At 40.8% G+C, this 20,520-nt stretch overlaps 1 protein-coding gene across 3 annotated transcripts in view; it reads right to left on the minus strand.

The window, feature by feature from the left end:
* Window positions 1-1,360: 1,360 nt before the first annotated feature.
* The window catches only part of LOC308101805 (uncharacterized protein), a 28,385-nt gene continuing 9,225 nt past the window's right edge, over window positions 1,361-20,520 (minus strand). For 2 of the 3 annotated variants that reach the window (XM_080451287.1, XM_080451286.1), the window contains exons 8-21: window positions 20,332-20,394; window positions 19,526-19,639; window positions 18,866-19,024; window positions 16,440-16,505; window positions 14,766-15,013; window positions 13,058-13,137; window positions 10,900-10,989; window positions 10,098-10,178; window positions 9,362-9,466; window positions 8,177-8,300; window positions 7,482-7,577; window positions 5,758-5,812; window positions 3,830-3,889; window positions 1,361-2,064 (exon numbers count right to left, since the gene is read on the minus strand). In XM_080451287.1, the coding sequence (XP_080307413.1) occupies window position 2,064; window positions 3,830-3,889; window positions 5,758-5,812; window positions 7,482-7,577; window positions 8,177-8,300; window positions 9,362-9,466; window positions 10,098-10,178; window positions 10,900-10,989; window positions 13,058-13,137; window positions 14,766-15,013; window positions 16,440-16,505; window positions 18,866-19,024; window positions 19,526-19,639; window positions 20,332-20,394 (1,342 nt within the window). In that variant the 3' untranslated portion in view covers window positions 1,361-2,063. The remainder of the gene's footprint in view (window positions 2,065-3,829; window positions 3,890-5,757; window positions 5,813-7,481; window positions 7,578-8,176; window positions 8,301-9,361; window positions 9,467-10,097; window positions 10,179-10,899; window positions 10,990-13,057; window positions 13,138-14,765; window positions 15,014-16,439; window positions 16,506-18,865; window positions 19,025-19,525; window positions 19,640-20,331; window positions 20,395-20,520) is intronic. The other variant, XM_080451288.1, reaches the window with a different exon arrangement.

Genomic DNA, 20,520 nt, shown 5'->3' on the forward strand with positions numbered 1-20,520 from the left:
TTTTTATTGTACCTTTCCAGTTGTCATTATAATGTTTTCACCAAAAACAATAACTTTGGTCAATAGGTGGCAGTGTAACACCATGGTATCAACCTGCTTTGCCACTGAGATTGTCTTTGAGGTAGTCTAGTGCGCATGCCCTGCTGGTTCTTCTCATAACTGAGGAGACTCGGTGGAAGCAAGACCATGTTTCTCTGTCTCTAATTCTGCTATACAACTTTAACCTGTTTTCCAGGTAATATATATCTGCTACTAGGTGCCAGATCCTGGTACCTGTAACAATTGTCATTAACATAATTACGCCCCAAAAAAGGGGGTTTTGGGGCCCCTGTAGCCTCGATCTCCAGGCTTTTATTGTTTAGTGTTGCTAAAAAAATAAAAGCCTGGCCCAGCGTGTCGGTGTACTCGGTATAAGGAAGTGTTTCACTTCCCAACCAACGTGCAGTGGGCGTCGCTCGTAATGTTGTGTTAACGGGGCGGGGGTTGACAGACAGATCGGTGAACCAATGGGATCAGCCGCAGTCTCTCGCCGGCTCTTTACACCCGCCCCTCTATACACGAAATCAGGAGCGTTGGGGCAGTCTAGGGCCCCTGAGACCAAACGGCCCCGAGTTGGGGGTGGTCAGTATGAACTTGTGATGGCCCAAGGTATATGCTAACAGGAAATCATAGTGGAAAAAAATGAGCAGAAAACATTCTGAGGGCTGGGCCTGGCTCCCGGTCTATAGTTATTACATATATTTGCTTCCATACTCTGTGTGAAGGGAGCGGAAATACCACATTATAGCAGTCTTCACCTCAACTTCCCTTTTAGGCTGTGTTCATCTTCATCTCAGATGTAGCCTAACAGTTTACCAAAGCACAATAATTGCAGGATACATTTATTTTAAGTGCCATTTTTTTGCTGCCTAACAAACTGCTTAAGAGGCTTAATTTACCACAAACTACTACAGTGTATAAGAACACCCAAAGTGTAGCCTACTAACAAATCACTAAAATAAAGAATGTTTAGGGGCAAGTTATGGGGGTCAAATTTGTAACTTAAACATGAAGTGTGGCCATCTAACACATAGGGAGGTTAACAGTTGTCAGGGTTAGCATTAGTCTTTTAGGAAAAAAGAAATTGAAATAATGTTAACCGACGCTTACATTACTAATGTATATTTGCAATTGTTAATACTTCACTATGTACATACATCAGGTCTGTTCTGACAGCTTTGATTTCAAGTCCCCCATTCCTTTGTAGATTAAGAGGAATGTATGCAACAATGGGAATACTTCCTGCAAAATTGGCAGTTTAGAGAGAAATTATGCTCAAAAGGTGATTTATTTAAACATTTTATTAAACATATGTATTCAATTAAACAAAAGTATGTATTCACCAACAACAAACAATCTAACAAGTACAGTAAATGACATAAAACAACTTTGTAGAAAAACAAGAACATAGCCTTTTAAAAGTGCAAAAATATTCAACCTTCACTTCACCCATTTTCAACCCCATCTTCATATACCTCACCTTCAAATATATTAGAGCTCATTAACGTTGATTAAAGCTGGCACAATTTCCATATACTCGCTCCGTGTCTCAGAGGCGGGCCGTGGACAGTTCAGAAACCCTACCAATGACATCATAGGCAGGGATTCCAAGCTGTAATGGAACCTTTTGCCTACCAAAATCTTGTTTCAAATAACTCACCTGACGATGACGTCACTGGTAGGCAGCGTTTCTGAGCTGTCCACAGCCCGCCTCCGAGACACCAGAGCGAGGAGACAGTAATGCTGCCGTCGAATAATGAGCCCCAGTGAGGACCGATTATTATTTAAGATGCGGTTGAAAATGGGATCGATGCAAACATGCGAGCTTGTAGGTCCCGCTATTTTCTTCAGTTCTGCCCCAGAGCGCTCTCCCACTGCACCCCAGTCCAATATTCCACAGGAGACTGGGAGGTACTATGGTGGGTGAGGCTTTTGGCGTGAGGCCACCGTGAACAGGCTAGGTGACGCGTCTCACTGTACCATCAGGGACCGTCACTTCCAGGGACAAAGGAACCAAGCAGCCATCTATGGACAAAACAGACATTTATTTCAGCACATATACTTGTAATGGACATGGCTAATAATGATAGGCATAACAGTAATGCAATCAGGGTTGGTTGCCTCTGCTTTTGATACACACATCCACCACCCAATTAACGGGATACACCGTGCACACCAGGTAGCAGTGATGTTTAATAGTCCGGCAGCCGCTGAGGTGGGAAATGTGGTCTATAGTTTATTTATTGGTCAAAAATATTGTCTATATAGCCTACATACATTCATTCAAACCACCTGCTGACCAGCTGTCAGCATTGGGCAATTATCTTTATATAGGGGGTATATGTGACCATACCTCTGCATTACAAAAATAGACTACATTTCAATAATAAGTAAATAGAAAACAACATTTCTGGGTCCAAGACATTTCCAGTAATCTATAGGCGTAGTGTATGATATTCAACTTCGTTTCTAAGATTTGAGTGTTGAGCAATTAGCATAATGAACCATTAATTGGCCAATTAAAATCCAACAGGACCGAATTTTTTTTTAAAGGTGGTTTCAGGTTTCAGGTCATTTAATGCCATAACAAATTACCAACTGCTGACCTTTGAGCATTTAAAAAAAATCCATCTTGCTGATATTTTAATATGTAGAATGATGTTATAATGATGCCAGAGGCTAGCACAAATGCATGTTCTGAATATTTGCAATCAAAATTATGTACACAAGTAAAGTCAGTTAGATTATCATCTATCAGGAGATAAAAGAGATTAACATCTGCCAAATGCGCTCCCAGATCAGGAACTGGTGCTGTGGGATTCTACACATGGGCATTGATCACAAAGGTGTCCCACATCAACATGTCATTTTTGGGCGGTGAAACCGCCCCTATAAGTGAGATTTGGAAAAATGTACATTTTCCTGCGCTGTGATCTGGGCCCAGGAAATTTGTACAATTATCCTGCGCTGTGATTGGCCAATCACAGTCTATTCAGGACTGTGATTGGCCAGTGTCACATGACACATGTGCATAGCCCTATATAAGAAACCATAACTTGAAAAAAAACAAATTTTGTTTTTTTCAAGTTATGGTTTCGTCCATCATAAAGAGTGTTTCAATAAATGTATTTATCTTTTGTACATGATTGGTTGACTCCATTCAGTATTGTGATTAGCTAGCAAGACACCGCCCACTTCACACAGGGTGTGATTTTTAGATTACTTTGGCTATTCAAAAATGGCTATTCAAAAATAGCAGATATACAAGCTCATAACGTGGCTGTGAACTTGTAGATCCGCTATTTTTGCTAAATAATGGTGAAAATGTGTGCAAATCTTTGAATACATATATTTTTAAGCGAACATTTGTAACTCAAATCTTTGCTGGGGGGGGGGGTCCCTAGAACAGAATATTTTACAAACGTTTAAAAATATATATATATTCAAAGATTTGCACACATCTTCACAATTTTTCAAAAATAGCAGATCTACAAGCTCATATCTGTTATTTTTGAATAGCCAAAGAAATCTTAAAATGACACTGATGCGTTCCCGGTCTTAATGGGTTAAAATAGTGATGAACTAGCCAGATGCATGGAGAACCAAGATGACTGCAGGCACCACTGGAGTGGTAAGGTCACATATAACCCCCTCTAAAAAGAAAAGCCCAATGCTGACAGCTGTTCAGCAGGTGGTTTCATGGATGCATGTATATAGACAATATTTTGGACCAATAAAAAAATAAACACATTTACCACTTGCCGGACTATAATGGGATACACTCACTTACCAGTGTTTCATGGTTATGTTGACAGAGAGTGATGGGTAAAAGTAACTCAGAGGATGAGGCCTAAGGGGACAACATCACATCACGGTTATTATATTATATTTCACTTTCAAACATGTTTGGGGTCATTTTAATGTCTACTCAGGCTTTTGTGAGCACGGCCCCATTTCAAACTACATTTTAACCATGATAGAATCATTAAAAACACCGCCCTAGGTTCTGGCGACTGATATCGTCCTTCTAATACGTGAGGGTAAAAAAGTAACCCCCTAACGCATTAGAATGACAAGATCAGTCATCAGAACCAAGGACGGGTGTTTTAAATGAATCCAACATGGTTGAAATAGAGCTTGAAGTTACAATGGGTTTGTTTAGGGGCGTGTCTGATAAAATGAACATCAAAATACTGAATAAAGCAACTTTAAAACTTTTTGGGGTGCTAAAAAAAACTTGAGCAAACATGTTGCAAAGTGAAATATCCCTTTAAGTAAAACTACAACGAGAACAGTCTAGTTAACTGGAAAAAAAAATGAAAATAAAGGAGGCTTTAAAACAGAGGTTGAAATGACCAAACCTGCCTACCGATGATGTCATTGGTAGGCAGGTTTCTGATGTCATTGGTAGGCAGGTTTCTGATGTCATTGGTAGGCAGGTTTCTGAATTGTTCACAGCCCTCCTCTGAGACACAGACCTAATAGAAAGATGCTGCCATCTCTTATAAATCAAAACTTCAAATCAATTAAGTGGTTAATTGATTGGTTGAGATTTGAACGCCAAAAACTCACATTTAGAGCCCAGAGTGTGTGGTCTTTTAACTAATCACATATGATGAACAATGCAGAAGCCGACATTAACCACTTGAACCCTAGCATATTCCGCTAATGTCTTGGTGGAATATTTAGCTGAAACAGCTGATCTACAAGCGTCAGTATATAGGGTTTAAGTGGTTAACTCATTCAGTGCCATTCTTATTTATGGCAGTTTGGTTCTGAGTGCCACAGCCAAAATTCATTGTAAAAAAAAAAAGTGCTCAGGAGCCGAGATACAGCCTTTTTCAGTAAGAAGTTAAACAAGAAGTGAATGGAGCAGCAAATCTCCAAATCACCATATCTTGGGTTCTGAACATTTTTTTTTATGTCTTAGACGTCACGTGGCACTCAGGGCGCTTCAGGCCATGACGTCTTAGACGTCATGTGGCACTGAATGAGTTAAGTTAAAACTGCCGTTCATCTGAAACACAAATTCACATTCAGTTCATGTGGTTCATACTCAAAAAACAAAACCTCATTCTGATGCTATAAGAGATTAGATTTACTCGACCTCAAATGAAGGGCTTTCTTTGTCTAGTGTGGCGTGCTCGTGTCTTAACCCATTTCAACCGGGAACGCCATTATTTTTATACTTTATAATTACTATTATTACTATTTTTGAAAATGTGTGAATATATATTTTTTAAAGCAAACATTTGTAACTCAAATCTTTGCTTCTGGGGATTCTACAAATGTCTTCCAAATCCTAGGTAAAAATAAATAAAAATAAATGTATTTGGCCACGGCACCCCATCTCAAAATATTTTGTTCCAGGGACTCCCCAGAAGTAAAGCTTTGAGGTTAAAAATGTTCGCTTTAAAATAATATATATTCAAAGATTTGCACACATTTTCATGATTAAAAAAAATAGCTGATCTACAAGCTCATAGCGCGGCACTCAGTGCCGCACTATGAGCTTGTATATCTGCCATTTTTGAATAGCCAAAGTACAAAATAATGGTTACACAGAGGCGTTCCCAGTTTTAATGGGTTAAATTAGTTTCATCAATGTTCTGTAGGTTGGCTCGCATATTAGGAAGACGGGATGAATGAGAACCTTGTTGGAAAACTCAAAACAAAACAGACAAATGAATTAATGGTGTGACAAGCTGAGGGACTTACAGGAGCCACTGGGGCGAGGCGTTCACAGCGGAGGCCTGTGCTGTGCCGCCGGCAGCTACAAAAAAGGAAAAGAAATACAGTTGCATCATCAATCAATGGGTTGTACAAATATTTATCAATTTAAAAACATGTTACAAAAATAAAATAACTAGACAATATGAAGACGACGAACAGGAAAGGATTTGACTTTGGAGTCATGTCTTTTTTGTTTTCTATACATGTTTAATTGTTCATTAGTTGCTTGTTTTTGTTGCTAGTTTAGTTCTGGGTTTTGGTTTTATTTAAATTAGCATTTTAGTGCAAGTACTGGTTGTATGCGCCGATCATCAACTATATATTTTTAAAACTGAATGGGGGCAGGTATTAAAAAGAATGTATTCTTCATCCTGCTCCTTTTCGCTCATGGGTGTATTAGATTAAATGAATTATCCTCCGATATGAATTGTGTGTGCTGTAATACACTACCATGTGCGAAACAAAATCCTTGATTTGCTATCAGTGGTGCTTCAACTTTTCCATGTCAAGGTCCTCACAAAATCATATGCATTTGGCCACGGACCCCCATCTCAAAATATTTTGTTCCAGTGACCCCCAGCAATTGGAGTTTAAAACCAATTGATGCGCTGCAAGCTTGTAGATCTGCCATTTTTGAATAGTCAACATATAAATGTATAGTTGTTGAGATGATTGTATAAATAAGTTGAGATGATTGTGACGCTATATTTTAACTAATTTGGCTGGGGACCACCTGGTACCCTCCCAAGGACCCCAGGGGGTCCCCAGACTCCACTTTGATGACCAATGCCGTAGTAAATATTTTCATGAATACTTAATTTCTTTCAATCGTGATATGCGTTTAGTAAATTATGGTCCCATAAACGTTTTAATCAATGATAAATGTAGGGTATGTTTCTAGACTTTCTGCTGGTTCTACCGAGTGAAGACCCGCCCTCGCTGCGGTTGCAGCCAATTAGCAGTCGTTTCCGGGACCGGAAGTTCAAAGATGGCGGATTTCAATTCGCTGAGAAAGTGGCTTAACAACAGTCTGTAGAAACCAATGGGACTGGCCTCTTTTTACGTCTATGGTAGAAACCAAAGGGTCACGTCAACGTTCCCTTATTTATTTTTTTGTCTATACTTTTAACCCACTCTTTTCATGAGTTTCCGTTTTGTGTGCGCGTCGCTATAAACCGTCCGGGATGGCACCGCGGTCGCCAGTTCAGTTCCGCCTTTTCGCTCTGTCAATATTACGTTAACCCATTAAGACCTGGGACGCATCAGTGTCATTTTTTTATTTGAGCTAAAATGCATTATTTTACGCTATTCAAAAATAGCAGATATACAAGCTCATAGCGCGGCACCGAGTGCGCTATGAGCTTGTAGATCTGCTATTTTTGAAACATTTTGATTTTTTTTGCAAATCTTTGAATATATATATATATATATATATTCTTTTAAAGCGAACACTTTTTTAACTTAACTCTTTGCTTCTGGGGGGTCCCTGGAACACCATATTTTGAGATGGGATCGGCGGCCAAATACATATAATTTTTGTGTGTCCTTGACATGAAAAAGTTTGAGAACCACTGATATAGAAATATTTTTTTCAGAATAATGTTGGGATTTAGAAGACATTTGTAGAATCGGCTTTAGGTCTTAAAGGTTAAATCAACTGTGGCCACGTCCACATCACGACGCAGCCAAGAATCGATTAATTTTCCCACCTCCACATCCAGTCCAGCGCTGGTGGGTCCGCAGCCCTTGGTGATTTTTGCAGATCTTGCCGCAAACGCATACAGTGTTTGTCGCGTCATGCAATACTGTATAATTTGAGAAAAAAAAAAATTAAACATTGTCAAAGCCATTAGCCCATTAAGACCGGGAAGGCAACGCAGCTGTGTCATTTGTGGCAGCTGTGCTCATAGCACGGCACAGAGTGCCGCTCTATGAGCTTGTAGATCTGCTATTTTTGAAAAATCATGAACATTTTTGCAAATCTTTGAATATACATATACATATTTAACTAAAATCTTTGCTTCTGGGTTCGGGTTAGCTGGGGGTCCGCGTCCAAATACATATCATTTTGGGAGGTCCTTGACATGAAGAAGTTTGAGCACCACTGACATATAGCAACATTTTTTTTAACTGTTAGGATTTAGAAGACATTTGTAGAATCCCCAGAAGCAAAGATTTGAGTTACAAATGTTTGCTTTAAAAAAAAAATACATTCAAAGAGTTGCACACATTTTCAGAATGCAAAGAGTTGCACACATTTTCAGAAAGCATATCTACAAGCTCATAGTGCTTCTATAGCTGCCCAAATAAATCTAGAAAATGACCGATGCTTTCCCGGTCTTAATGGGTTAAAAAAAGAAAGGGGGCCATGCTGCCTCCATCTATGGCCAAAATGAAGACGCACCTGCAGGGGTGGGGGGGGTGCTCTTCTGCAGCTCCTGGAGGAGCCCCTTCATGAAGGAGAGGTAGATGTCAGGGGAGTAGGACATCAGGCTTTCACAAAGCCACTGGAAGGCCCACTCGTTCTCCTGCAAGGGTGGGAGAGACGACCAGGGCCAAATTGATATATATTGCCATGTTAAGTACTTTAGCTTGATACAAGACTGTCATAACAAGACTGTCATAAATTATTATTATTATCGCATAATCAGCCAAATGGCGCAGATTATGCAGGGGTCATCTTGCTGGTGCCCCGGCGTCTGCCATCAGACGTCTGGAGCTTGTTCAGAAAGCTGCGGCTCGTCTGGTGTTCAACCGGCCCAAGTTATCCTTCCTCTTCGCCTTGCCTACTTGTTGTTAACTAGTTGTACGAACTCTTGTTTTATGGTTTTATTGGATCTTGTTTATTCAATACACTCATTTGTTTTAGCTCTTGCTCATTTGATTTTCCTATTTTGTCTCATCTGTTTATGAAAGTAGGTAGCTGATATATTGCACTTTTACTTTAGCGCTAGGTATAGTCCTAGTGGCTTGTTTTAGAAGAGAATGCATTTAATACTTCTGGTGATTAGTAGTTTCGTTCCCTACCTGTTGAATGCACTTATTGTAAGTCGCTTTGGATAAAAGCGTCTGCTAAATGACATTTAAAAAAAAAAAGGGTGTATAAATATAATCACCGCAATAGTTGCATATTTCCGCACAAAATATGCAGGGCTTGCATGATTTCATAAACCCCGCATTTTTCCACATTAAGTTTATAAAGTCGTCACCTCACCCGTTCGTTCACACACACAGACTACACAGAAGGAAAACAAACCCTGTGGTGTTCAAATAATATTTCAACTAGGGACCCGCCCAAAATAATTATATTTTGACGGGACACCAGTTCAATGATTATTATTTTGACGGGGTCCCCGGTCCCCAGTTCATATATTATTATTTTGGGAGGGTCCCAGTTTTGGGAGAGTCCCCAGTTCAAATATTATTTTGGGGGGGGGGGGTTCTCAGTTTTGGGGGAGTCCCCAGTTCAAATATGATTATTTTGGGGTTCAAATATTTTGGGCGGGGTCCCCAGTTCAAATATTATTTTGGGGAGGCCCCCAGTTCAAATTGGATCATTTTAGGGTTGAGGTCCACTGCAGTGAGGTACCTTGAAGGTGTTAACCACAGGGATTGCTGGCTCTAGAGGGCCGCTGGCGATACGCATAGCCAGAGCTTCGGTCATCAACAGCAGGAGGCCCTGGCGTGGATACTCCTGTAAACGCAAACACTTTGTTTTTTTTATCACGATAACGATCATCATCCTATCCCTAATACACAATTGTATCGTGGATATTTTAATTTATCATGAAATTGTCCTCCGTCATACATTAGGAATTAGCTTTTGTCAGTGGAGGAAAAAGTACTCAAATGTTTTACTTAAGTAAAAGTATCATTACTGCAATGTAGAAATACGCTGTTAAAACCAAAAGTCCTGAATAAAAAAATGTACTTGAGTAAAAGTACCAAAAGTATTGGTATCAAAATGTACTTAGTACCAAAAGTAAAAGTACTAAAATGTTTGAAAATAGCAGATCTATAAGGTCTTGCTTGTAGATCGGCTATTTTCAAATAGCCTATGTATAAAATAGGGCTGAAGTGGTAAACGTATGCTTTATTATGTAATAATTAATATCTACAAAGTAACTAAAGTTTAAAATAATTGTAGTGGAGTAAAAGTAAGATATTTGCCTCTGAGATGTAGTGCAGTAGAAGTAAAAGTATAGACAATTGGAAATACTCCTTTAAAGTAAAAGTACCTCAAAATTGTACTCGAGTACAGTACTTGAGTAAATGTACTTAGTTACTTTACACCACTGGATTTCGTTGAGCTGCAATTTCAGTACCTGGATCAGGGCCGATGGGAAGTAGATGTTGTCCATGTGCGTTGCCTTGTTCAATTCCGCCCTGGCTATCGTCCTTGCATCCTAAACACCAGGGATGGGAAAAAATAACGTTTATACAATATAATAAATTATACTACATAATGATGTATTATTTAATGTGGGGGTGGGCAATTCATCGAAAATATATCAAAACGTATTCACAACCAATAAGAGACTTATAATCGAGAAGCAAGGTCTTTATATAAGGTCTTTATATAAATACATGTTTTCTTATACATTGAAATCATAAATCTTCTCTTCTGGCACAAAACCTTTTCAGACGGGGGGTCCGCAGCCAAATGCATATCAATTTGGGGGTCCTTGACTTGAAAAACAACTGCTGTAAACAACCAATTAACAAAAAAAGAATGAGAAAAGTGTTCTCGTCTTAACCCATTAAAGCCAGGAAAGCATCCGTGTCATTTTAGCGTTGGATATTAAAAAAAATGCAGATATACAAGCTCACAGTGCGTCACTTCATGCCGTGCTATGAGCTTGTAGATCTGCCATTTTAGAAAAATCGTATATATACATTTTCATAGCAAACATTTTAAACTCAAATCTTTGCTTCTGGGGGTCCCTGGAACAAAATCTTTTGAAATGGGGGGTCTGCGGCCAAATACATATAATTTTGGAGGTCCTTGACAAGTTTGAGCACCACTGATATACAGTAGCAACATATTTTATTTTTCTTCTGAAAACTTAGGATTTAGATACATTTGTGGAATGGGCCTCAGGTCATTATGTGTTAAGATGGATGTACCTGTAGATAGCGTATGCTGGGTTCCTCCAGGGGGGCAGGTGTGTTACAGGGCGTGTTCACCATGCTGAGAAGAGCCTCCCAACAGGCAGACTGGAAGATACAAAAAAGACAACACATTATTAGCAGCAAGGTCACACACAGACCTTGTAGAAATAATGCCATTTATCATGGGAACATTTTTTATGACAATTATGAACAATCTCCTTAACTTTTGGTAGACATGTTTTATACAAAATGTAATTATGCAAATTAAAGGATTGGTGCATTACATCATGTTGACCTTGCTTACTGTAAAATCGCTCTGGATTAAGAGAGTCTACTAAATGATATGTACGATCATCATTAGGCCAAATATGACATTATTTCAGACATATTGCAACTAGTGTAAGCCATCTTACTCAATTTCATCATCTGTTCATTTAAGTTTTTTCTTTTGCTGCCCCAACCCTGTGGAATGCATTCCCCATTACTATCAGAGAAGCCCCCTCACCCCTCAAAACGGCTTTCCCCTGCTACCTGCACCCCCCCGTCCCCCTGAACCACTGTTTTTACAAGTTGCCAAACCTGTCAATACAAAGACGCTGCAACTAGTCCTCACTTTCCAATGAGGGCTCGCAAATCATAGATATAGAAACCTAGATACCTCATTGGCCTCTGCAGTTCATTGGAGCGACTGGTATCTCAATACAAGGCTCTTCCGCAGGGCTACTTGACTACTGGCCAATCACAGCGCGTTGACTACTGGCCAATCACAGCGCGTCTAACTGACTAGTTGCTGCGCGGCTGCCTCTTAAGAAAAGACCCGCCCCACGTGCCTCTGATTGGCCTACCGAACGCCCCCTTCTGTGACGCACGCGGACGTTTTCAGCTTGCCCTGCTGAAGCAGAAGGAAGTGGAAGCACGGCCGAGATACGCACGCTTCAGAGCCGAAGGAGGCGTCTACCTTTATATGTCTATGTCGCCAATGGCTTCCAATGTCCTCTCAGAATATGGGCTCTAAACAAGCCCTGGTAAGTGAAATCTGACACCACTATGCGTGTCCCTCTTTCTGCCCGTACAGGTCCCGTTCTGGCCCCCCTGCCCCCCCGCTCACTCGCGACACCAACACACGCATTTAACCGAAACATTTTGCCGTCTCGGTTTGTTGAAGACACATTTTCTAAATGCTTAATCATAGCGCTTCAGCTGATAAAGTAACTACATGTAATTAAAGTCATTGCAAAAATAGTAATCATAATGCGGCAACCTGCAAAAATAGTAATCATAATGCGGCAACCTGCAAAAATAGTAATCATAATGCGGCAACCTGCAAAAATAGTAATCATAATGCGGAAACCTGTAATGACATTTTATGTCAGGATCTTGTTATCGATTTTATTCCCTTAAGTCTTTCTTAGCCTTTTCTTAGTGTTTCTCCTAATAAAGTAGATTTTCTTTTGTCGTTTTCTCTTCCATGTAAAGCGCTATATCATACATGGGCAACTAGCGGCCCCCACCTTCACTTAATGCGGCCCGCAGGTTAATATCGGATTACTGATACATTATTGATTTCAGCTGTTACAATTCCAAACATGACCCACTTTAATTACTTCAGTCTATATTAGTTTAATATTAAAATTCTGTCTTTTTTTATGTCCAATGTATTTGTATTTAAGTTCATAAAGTTAACATAAGTATAACTAAATGAATTTTAAATCAAATACAAATGTTACTTGTCAGGATTCCAATTCAAAAATAGCAAAAACAAATTCTGGATTCCAATTCAAAAATAGCAAAAACAAATTCTGGATTCCAATTCAAAAATAGCTGGATTCCAATTCAAAAATAGCCGATCTACAATTCGAGGCGGAACTCAGGGAAAAAGGAACATCTAGGAAGGAAGCAGAGAAGATCGCCCAACACCGAACTAGCTGGAGGAAATTCATAAATGACCTATGCTCCCCAAAGAGCAAAAGGGTTTAAGTCAAGTAAGTCAAGATCGGCTATTTTTGCTACTTTTGTGTGACATAGAATGGCGAAAAAAGTTAAAATACGGCGAGACAGTATATGCAATGTGGCCCTCTGGAGTGAGTGTGGAAATATAGTGGCCCTCTCCATCATCAAAGTTACATCACCCCTGCGCTATATACATTTGATATGTTATTATTAATAGACTCACATTACTGTAGATGCTCTTTTGAATCTTCATCACTCTGAGGGCAAACGCCACCAGGCGGGTGTGCAGCCGTGGCACCGCACCTATAAGGAAGAGTCATGTAGGTCAGTGTGGGTATGGGGACACCTCCATATGTGAGGTTTGGATATTTGCACCCCCCAATCCTGCGCTGTGATTGGCCACCAGTGTACCCCCCTAACCCTGCACCGTGATTGGCCAATCACAGTCTATTCAGGACTGTGATTGGCTAGTGAAACATGACACATGTGCATAGCCCTATAAATAGGACTGCACTTAAAAAAAAAACACATTTATGGGTTTTTTTCACCGTGATTGGCCAATCACAGTCTATTCAGGACTGTGATTGGCTAGTGAAACATGACACATGTGCATAGCCCTATAAATAGGACTATGCACTTAAAGTGAATCACACATTGGGTGGAAAGGGTATTAAAAAAAAAGATTTTTGTTCATGATTGGTTGACTCCATTCAGTATTGTAATTAGCTAGCAAGACACCGCCCACTTCACACTGGGTGTGATTTTTAGATTTCTTTGGGCTATTCAAAAATAGCAGATCTACAAGCTCACTTTGCTTTTATATGAAATATCCCAGACTATTAAGATTTTATGGAAGATGCTTCTGAACATAATTATGGCTGGTTTGACCATTTTAAATGCTCTAATCTTAATATAATAACCGAAAATAGTGTGTCTACAGGCTCTCAATGCTTGTAGATCGGCTATTTTCGCTGTGCAACATGCTTCCATAGAAGACATGCTGGCTTTTATGGAATCCAAATGTCGTGGCGACTGACAACTTTAATCCATGGGGGTTCTTGAGGGGCTTCTAGGGGTTCCCCAGCCAACTTTAGTTCATATAAGCATCGAAATAAATTACATCGGCCATTTGAAAATAACAGATCTATAAACTCATAGACATACATGTTGTGAGCTTGTAGATCTGTTATTTCCCACCAATTTAAAAATATATATATATATTCTTGAAACATTTTAACACTACTAATCTTGTATGGGGGTCCCTGGCACAGAATATTTTACAAAGGGAGCTCCACTGATCCAATTCTCCCCCGAGTCGCCACAAATATGGGGAACAATCTTAACTCCGATCTGTGCTTCTGGGGGTCCCTGGAACATATTTTGAGATGGGTGTCAGCGGCCAAATACATATACATTTTGGGAGTCCTTGACATGGAAAAGTAGGAGCACCACTGATATAGCAACATACGGTTAGGATTTAGAAAACATTTGTAGATATGCATTTGGCCACGGACCCCCCCCCCCCCCCCATCTCAAAATGTTTTGTTCCAGGGACCTCCCCCCCAGAAGCAAAGATTTGAGTTACAAATGTTCGCACACAAATACATAATTTACAAATACAAACTTAAAGGTTGAAATATGGAGACATGTTTCTGCCAGACAGCAATGATATATTGCTTAACTTTTTTGTATTGCATTTGTATTTGTTTTACAGACATATTTTATCTTTTTACACTTTATTCATACAAACTATTGTTTATACTTTTGTGTGTGTGTGCACACACACACACACACACACACACACACACACACACACATTTGCAAAAGTTTATGATAATTTTTGCAGATATACAAGCTCATAGCACAGTTATGAGCTTGTATATCTGCCATTTTTGAATTGCCAAAGAAATCTTAAAATGTTTTAGTCTGACCTTCGATCCTCTCCCACTTGGCGGCGGCCAGCGTGGCCTGTGTGGGCAGCGTGGCCTGTGTGGGCAGCGCGGCGGTCAGCACAGGCGCCGTGCCGGTCTCCAGGATGTGGAGGTACAGCTGGAAGTAGAACGGCGAGAGGCGGAAGGTGGGGCATTTCCGCGAAGACGCAAAGAACTGGTTCATGGCCTCCCCTAAGTCACCGGTCCAGCACAGGTACAGCGGGAGGAGGTCTGTCACTTCCAGGAGTCTGCACGACAACCAAGACAACAAAAAAAATGGAGTGAACGTGAGCACGGCTTTCTGAACCATTCTTTAGCCCCATGATCACTGAACTAAATATTGGACCCGGTCGTCACAAGTCACACAATCTTCCCAAGATTTTCATGTGGCTTTCAAATGCCTTTTTTCAGAAAGACAAATCAGGAGAAAAATCTACTTTATCGACCTTTCTCTGTCCCACCATCAAACTCTCGCGGAATCTAGCACCAGTAATCAGACGTTCGCGAGGCGGCGCCCACTTAGGAGAGCATTTGTAGGATTTGTGTACTATTTCTCGCCTCTAGTGGCTTCAATTGGAACGAGGTTTCCACCAAAGAGACGATGTATGCCTTACAAAAAGTCTACTCTTCACTCTTGCCAAAATGTTTTAAGACGACAACGAACCAGAGGAGTCAGAGGACGGTGGGAGCAAAAAAATAAATTTAGCCAAAGTGAAATGGCCATCTTTATAAATGCTCCACCAGGGGGCAAAAGTAGTTAATATAGCAGCACAATAATTTATATATCCATTTATGCGTTGGCCATTCAAAAATAGCAGATCTACAAGCTCAAAGTGTGTCACTTTGTGCCGCGCTGTAGAGCTTGTACAGCTGCTATTTTTGAAGTTTTCTGGACAAAAAGGACCTTCAGACATTGACCCGCATGTTGTCACTTTAGTCCAGTGGTTCTCAACCAATGGTCCGGGGACCACCAGTGGTCCTTGAGGGGGTTACAGGGGGTCCCCAGCCAAATTAATAGTTAGGAACCAAATTTATCCGTATGTGTCTGTAACTCTGAGAGTGTACAAATGGAACCAAATGGACCCGTTAGGGTCCATTTGGTTCCATTTGTACACTCAGAGTTAAATGAACACTAAATGCTGATGATACAGTATAGACTGGGACCCCCAAGAAATCAAAATGGTTGAGTCCCTGGCATATCTTTTGAAATGGTGTTCCGTGGGCTAATGTGTGTCAATTTGGGGGTCCTTGACGCGAAAAAGGTTGAAAACCACTACTTTAGTCGTCTGTAAGATCCAAAATGAATGGTCAGGTGTAAAGGCGTCTACACACACCGAACTTTGTTGTCCAGACTGCAAGTCGAATTAAGTTGGGAGATCAGGTTTGAAAACAAGTTGAATGTACCCCTCTCCACACCGACAGACGGCTACTACGGCGCTAAAAATAGCCTATGGCCTGATGTCACTTTTCAGCAACACACACGAATTAGGGATGTGTAAAAGTGACCAAAATGAAATTAGATTACCGTACTATAATACTAATACTTTTACTCAAGTAAATATTTTGATTTCCAGACTTCACTTGTGACAGAGTATTTCTACATTGCAGTAATGATGTACCCTAGGGCCCCATTACCCTCTGATAAGATGGTTTTAAATGAGATGAGTGTAAAACCTTGTTTGGTGTTCCTGGGATCCAGAACACAACACGACCCGCAGGTAGCGACACAACTCCCGGAACCTGAGAACAAACGTACAACAACCGTTACACAGGCAGTCAGCATTAACATCACACATGAGAAAATACAACCGTTACACAGGCATTCAGCATCAACACAAGACATACAACAGCTGTTGCACAGATTAACCCATTAAGACCTGAGACAGAGTCTACAAATGCCTTCTAATCAGTAGCTCTCAAACATTTTTGTGCCAAGGACCCCCAAAATGATTTGCATTTGGCCGTGGACCGCCATCTGAGAAGGTTGTGTGATAGGGACCCCCAGAAGAGAAGATTTGTGCTAAGAAATTCAAACAGTCAACATTTTTCAAAAATAGCAGATGTACAAGCTCGCAGCACGGCACGAAGTGACGCGCTTGTATATCTGCTATTTTTGAAAATTATGGACAGCGTTACGCCCATAGACTCTACAGAACGTAACTCAAGCCTATTTTTCAGCAATTTCAAATCTGCCATCTTTCTATATCCGGTCAGAATTTTTTTCTCGGAAATTAATGCCATTGGTTGTGTAGCTTGTCAATCAAAATCACAAGGTAAACACTACAGCACACTCTACTTTATCATACATTTTAACACATTCACTGCCAGGGGTTTTCTAAAAACAGGCTGTAGCTTCTGCCAGCATTTTTAAGCATTCCGACTAATCTTTCAAGAACCACAGAATATTTATCTCCAGTATGATCGATCCCCTGATGGTTGCTAATCACGGAGGGTTTCACTGTGCTTCCACGGGAGAAAAAAATAAGTCATCCCGACCTCCCGTTCGCTTGTTGTACGCCGTTGAAAATAGCATGTTCGCCAAAAAAAAAAACGTCACAGCAACACAGGAGCCGAGATACAGAATATTTCCCAAATACTTTAACCAGGAAGTGAATGGAGCAGTAAATCTTGGATCACGTTATCTCCTGGTTCTGTGTGAAATGACGGAGATCTCCGTCAATGGCAGGGAATGTGTTCAAACGAATGGGACCATAATTTACCAAAACGCATATCATGGTGATTGAAAGAAGACTTTAAACTAGCCACTGGATGCATATAGTATTTGTGTTTAGGTCATAAAATCAAGTGTAAAGTTTGGCAAAAACCCATCCGCTTGAATGGAGTTTAATTGCTTCTGACACCAGCAGGGGTGAGACAGCGAGACTACAGGCCATTCAAAATAACTGTCACTTCCTATATAGCCTCAATTTACAACCCGGATGCTTGTTCTGGAGTTATTATTAGTGTATATACCTGTTCCGAGTTATTATTAGTGTATATACCTGTTCTGAGTTATCATTAGGCCCCTTTACACGACAACGGTCTCTAGAGAAAACGGCTAAATAAAACTATCAGATGTGCCGTCCGTTTACACGGCAACAGCGTTTTTGGGGCTTGAATCCGCAACTAACTAACTCCATCTAAACGTGCAATACAGGGGAATCCGCAAAAGTGTGATGTTATGTTTCACGTAGGCTTTCCTGCAGAGCCGTAGAACCACTGTTGCCAGATCCTGTGAGAGAAATAAGCAGCCGGTTCTATGAAAACAAGCCCAAAAGAAGCGACTAGGCTACATGAGCAATACAGTACATTAGCTATTTGAAAATAGCCGATCTACAAGCTCACAAAGTGTTGCATTCGCGACGGGTTGAGAGCTTGCAGATCTGCTATTTTCAAAAAGCTCTTGAAAACAAAGTTAAATAATATTTGGAATATATATATATATTTTTTTAGATGGGGTCTCTGCAGAGAAATACAATAATTTGACATGCACACGTTTGAGGACTGTTTAAACAATACAAAAAAAATCAACTACACTTTAAAAACAAGCCAAAAAAAACCCCACAACAAGCAACCTTACAGGAAAAAACAAGCCCAAAGTCGCTTAGAATAAGCGAACATGGCAACCCTAAGTTGAACCACGCAGAGTGTAGAAAAGAGAGTAACGACACGCTTTGATCTCGCCGCAAAGCGGGCTCCTATGGGCTATAGTTCCAAACATTGGAACTGTCTCATTGAGATAGACAGAGCACTTCCGCATTCCATTCTTACAATGGGAGTCGACGCTAGTGTCATAACTCTTTACGGCTCTGGAACCACGCTGCACGGGGGTATGTAAATAAAGGAAGTGGAACGGAAGTGGTTCCACGCATGCGTGACTGGTCTATAGGGCAGCGAGTCACACCGACACACGGCACCTAGCCACCTGGCATGCACACAACAGCGTTTTAAAATCCAGTCTCCGTTTAAATGCAAAATAAAAAGTGACAACGCAACAGCACTTTGTCGTTTTTCTGTTCTGATCGTTGCCGTGTAAACGTGGCCTTAGTGTATAATACCTGTGCTGGTTCTGCAGGTATTATTAGTGTATATACACGTACCTGTGCTGGTTCTGCAGGTGCTGCACTCGCAGTAAGATCACAGGCAACTCCTCCACCAGGGTGTCTTTCTTGCCTTTTGTGGCCTTGTAGACCCCCGACACATTCTGCCCCCTCAGCACAGATACAAGGAGCATGTCGTTCCAGGAACGCAGGTTCAACCTACAGCAAGCACGTATTAGTCAGTGGTAGAAAAAGCACTCAAATCAGTAAAAGTACCAATACTGCAATGCAGAAATACTATGTTACAAGTAAAAGTTTGGAATTCAAAATTTACTTGAGTAAAAGTACAAAAGTATTGGTATGAGTAAAAGTACAAAAGTATTGGTATCAAAATGTACTTAAAGTACCAAAAGCACTCATTATGCAGAATGTCCCATTTCACAAGTTTTCAAATGTATACAAATCTTTTGAAAATATCAGATCTATAAGTGTTGCATCGCGACACATTGTGGGCTAGCAGATCTGCTATTTTTTAATGGTAGTAAGTACAGTACCTGTCAGAATCTAGTTTATTTATATACAACTAGATTCTGACAAGTGCCGGAAAAGACGCGCTGTGATTGGCCAGTAGTCACTTTGAGTGGCAGCATGTCTTCCCAAACATGGCGCCCACAGATAACGACGCCCCACAGATATGAATAATAATAATAATGAACCCACTTCCACTTCATTGTATGAGGGAGACAGAGGTTCTGGTAGTACAACTGCAGCTTCCCGTAGAATTCAGGGCCAAAGTCGGCCAGGATCATCTGTCGCTGGACTGACTCTAGTACCCTGGGAGGAACGCACAACAGGACAGACACAAATAGACAAGAATGTTATTAACAAATAAAACCACTTATCAGAAGAAATGAATCAGATCAAAAGTTGTGTGCCGGCATTCTTCCCTAGCCTGGTTCCAGACCATAGACCCCGCCCACTCTCTGAGTGGACTGCTCCTCTTGGTCTGGTGTCATAATGTGAGCCTATGGCTTTTCACGGTCTAAGAAAAACCTGTCAAATCAGAGTCGAGGTGGGAGTGGTGTAACGACAAGCCAATCAGCGAATATCTGCTAATACAAGCTGTGCGATGACGTCAGATGTAGGCGGAGCCGTGGATCTCTTGTGATTGGTTTAGGGAAATTTGAATCCCCTCCCCCTGGTAATCGTGGACACTGCAGCCAATGTCAGACTGAAGCTCCACGCAGCTTCAGGCTGATAATCAGGCAAATTTTTCCCTACTCCCCCAACACTACCGGACCCCTGTTCGTGCAACGAGCCGATGTCCCGTGAGGACAGCGGTCATGGAGAATATTCCATGATTTTTCAAAAGGTACAGTAAAATCGCCGTTTTCGCTGGCACGGGGAAGGTAGACGGATGAATTAATTAATTCCTGGCAGTGAAAGAGTTAATAGAAATCCCCCAGGCTTTAGCTTAGGGCTTAGACATTTAAGTGTGAGAAACGTGTGTGTGTTACAGTATGCACCTTTCAATCAACAGCGCTTTGGCTGTAGTCGCACTAGCCACGGGACTGCTAGAGATGGACATCCTGCAGACAGGGAGGGAGAGAGAGACACAGAAAATTAGGGCTGTGTAAAAGTGACCAATGAAAATCGAATTCTATTCATACCGCTAATTCGAATATTTGACCACGCCCCTTTTTCTAAATAATAAA

This window comes from Gymnoscopelus braueri (genome assembly GCF_963280865.1).
Source record: "Gymnoscopelus braueri genome assembly, chromosome: 2".
In the NCBI taxonomy this organism is placed as follows: Eukaryota; Metazoa; Chordata; class Actinopteri; order Myctophiformes; family Myctophidae; genus Gymnoscopelus; species Gymnoscopelus braueri.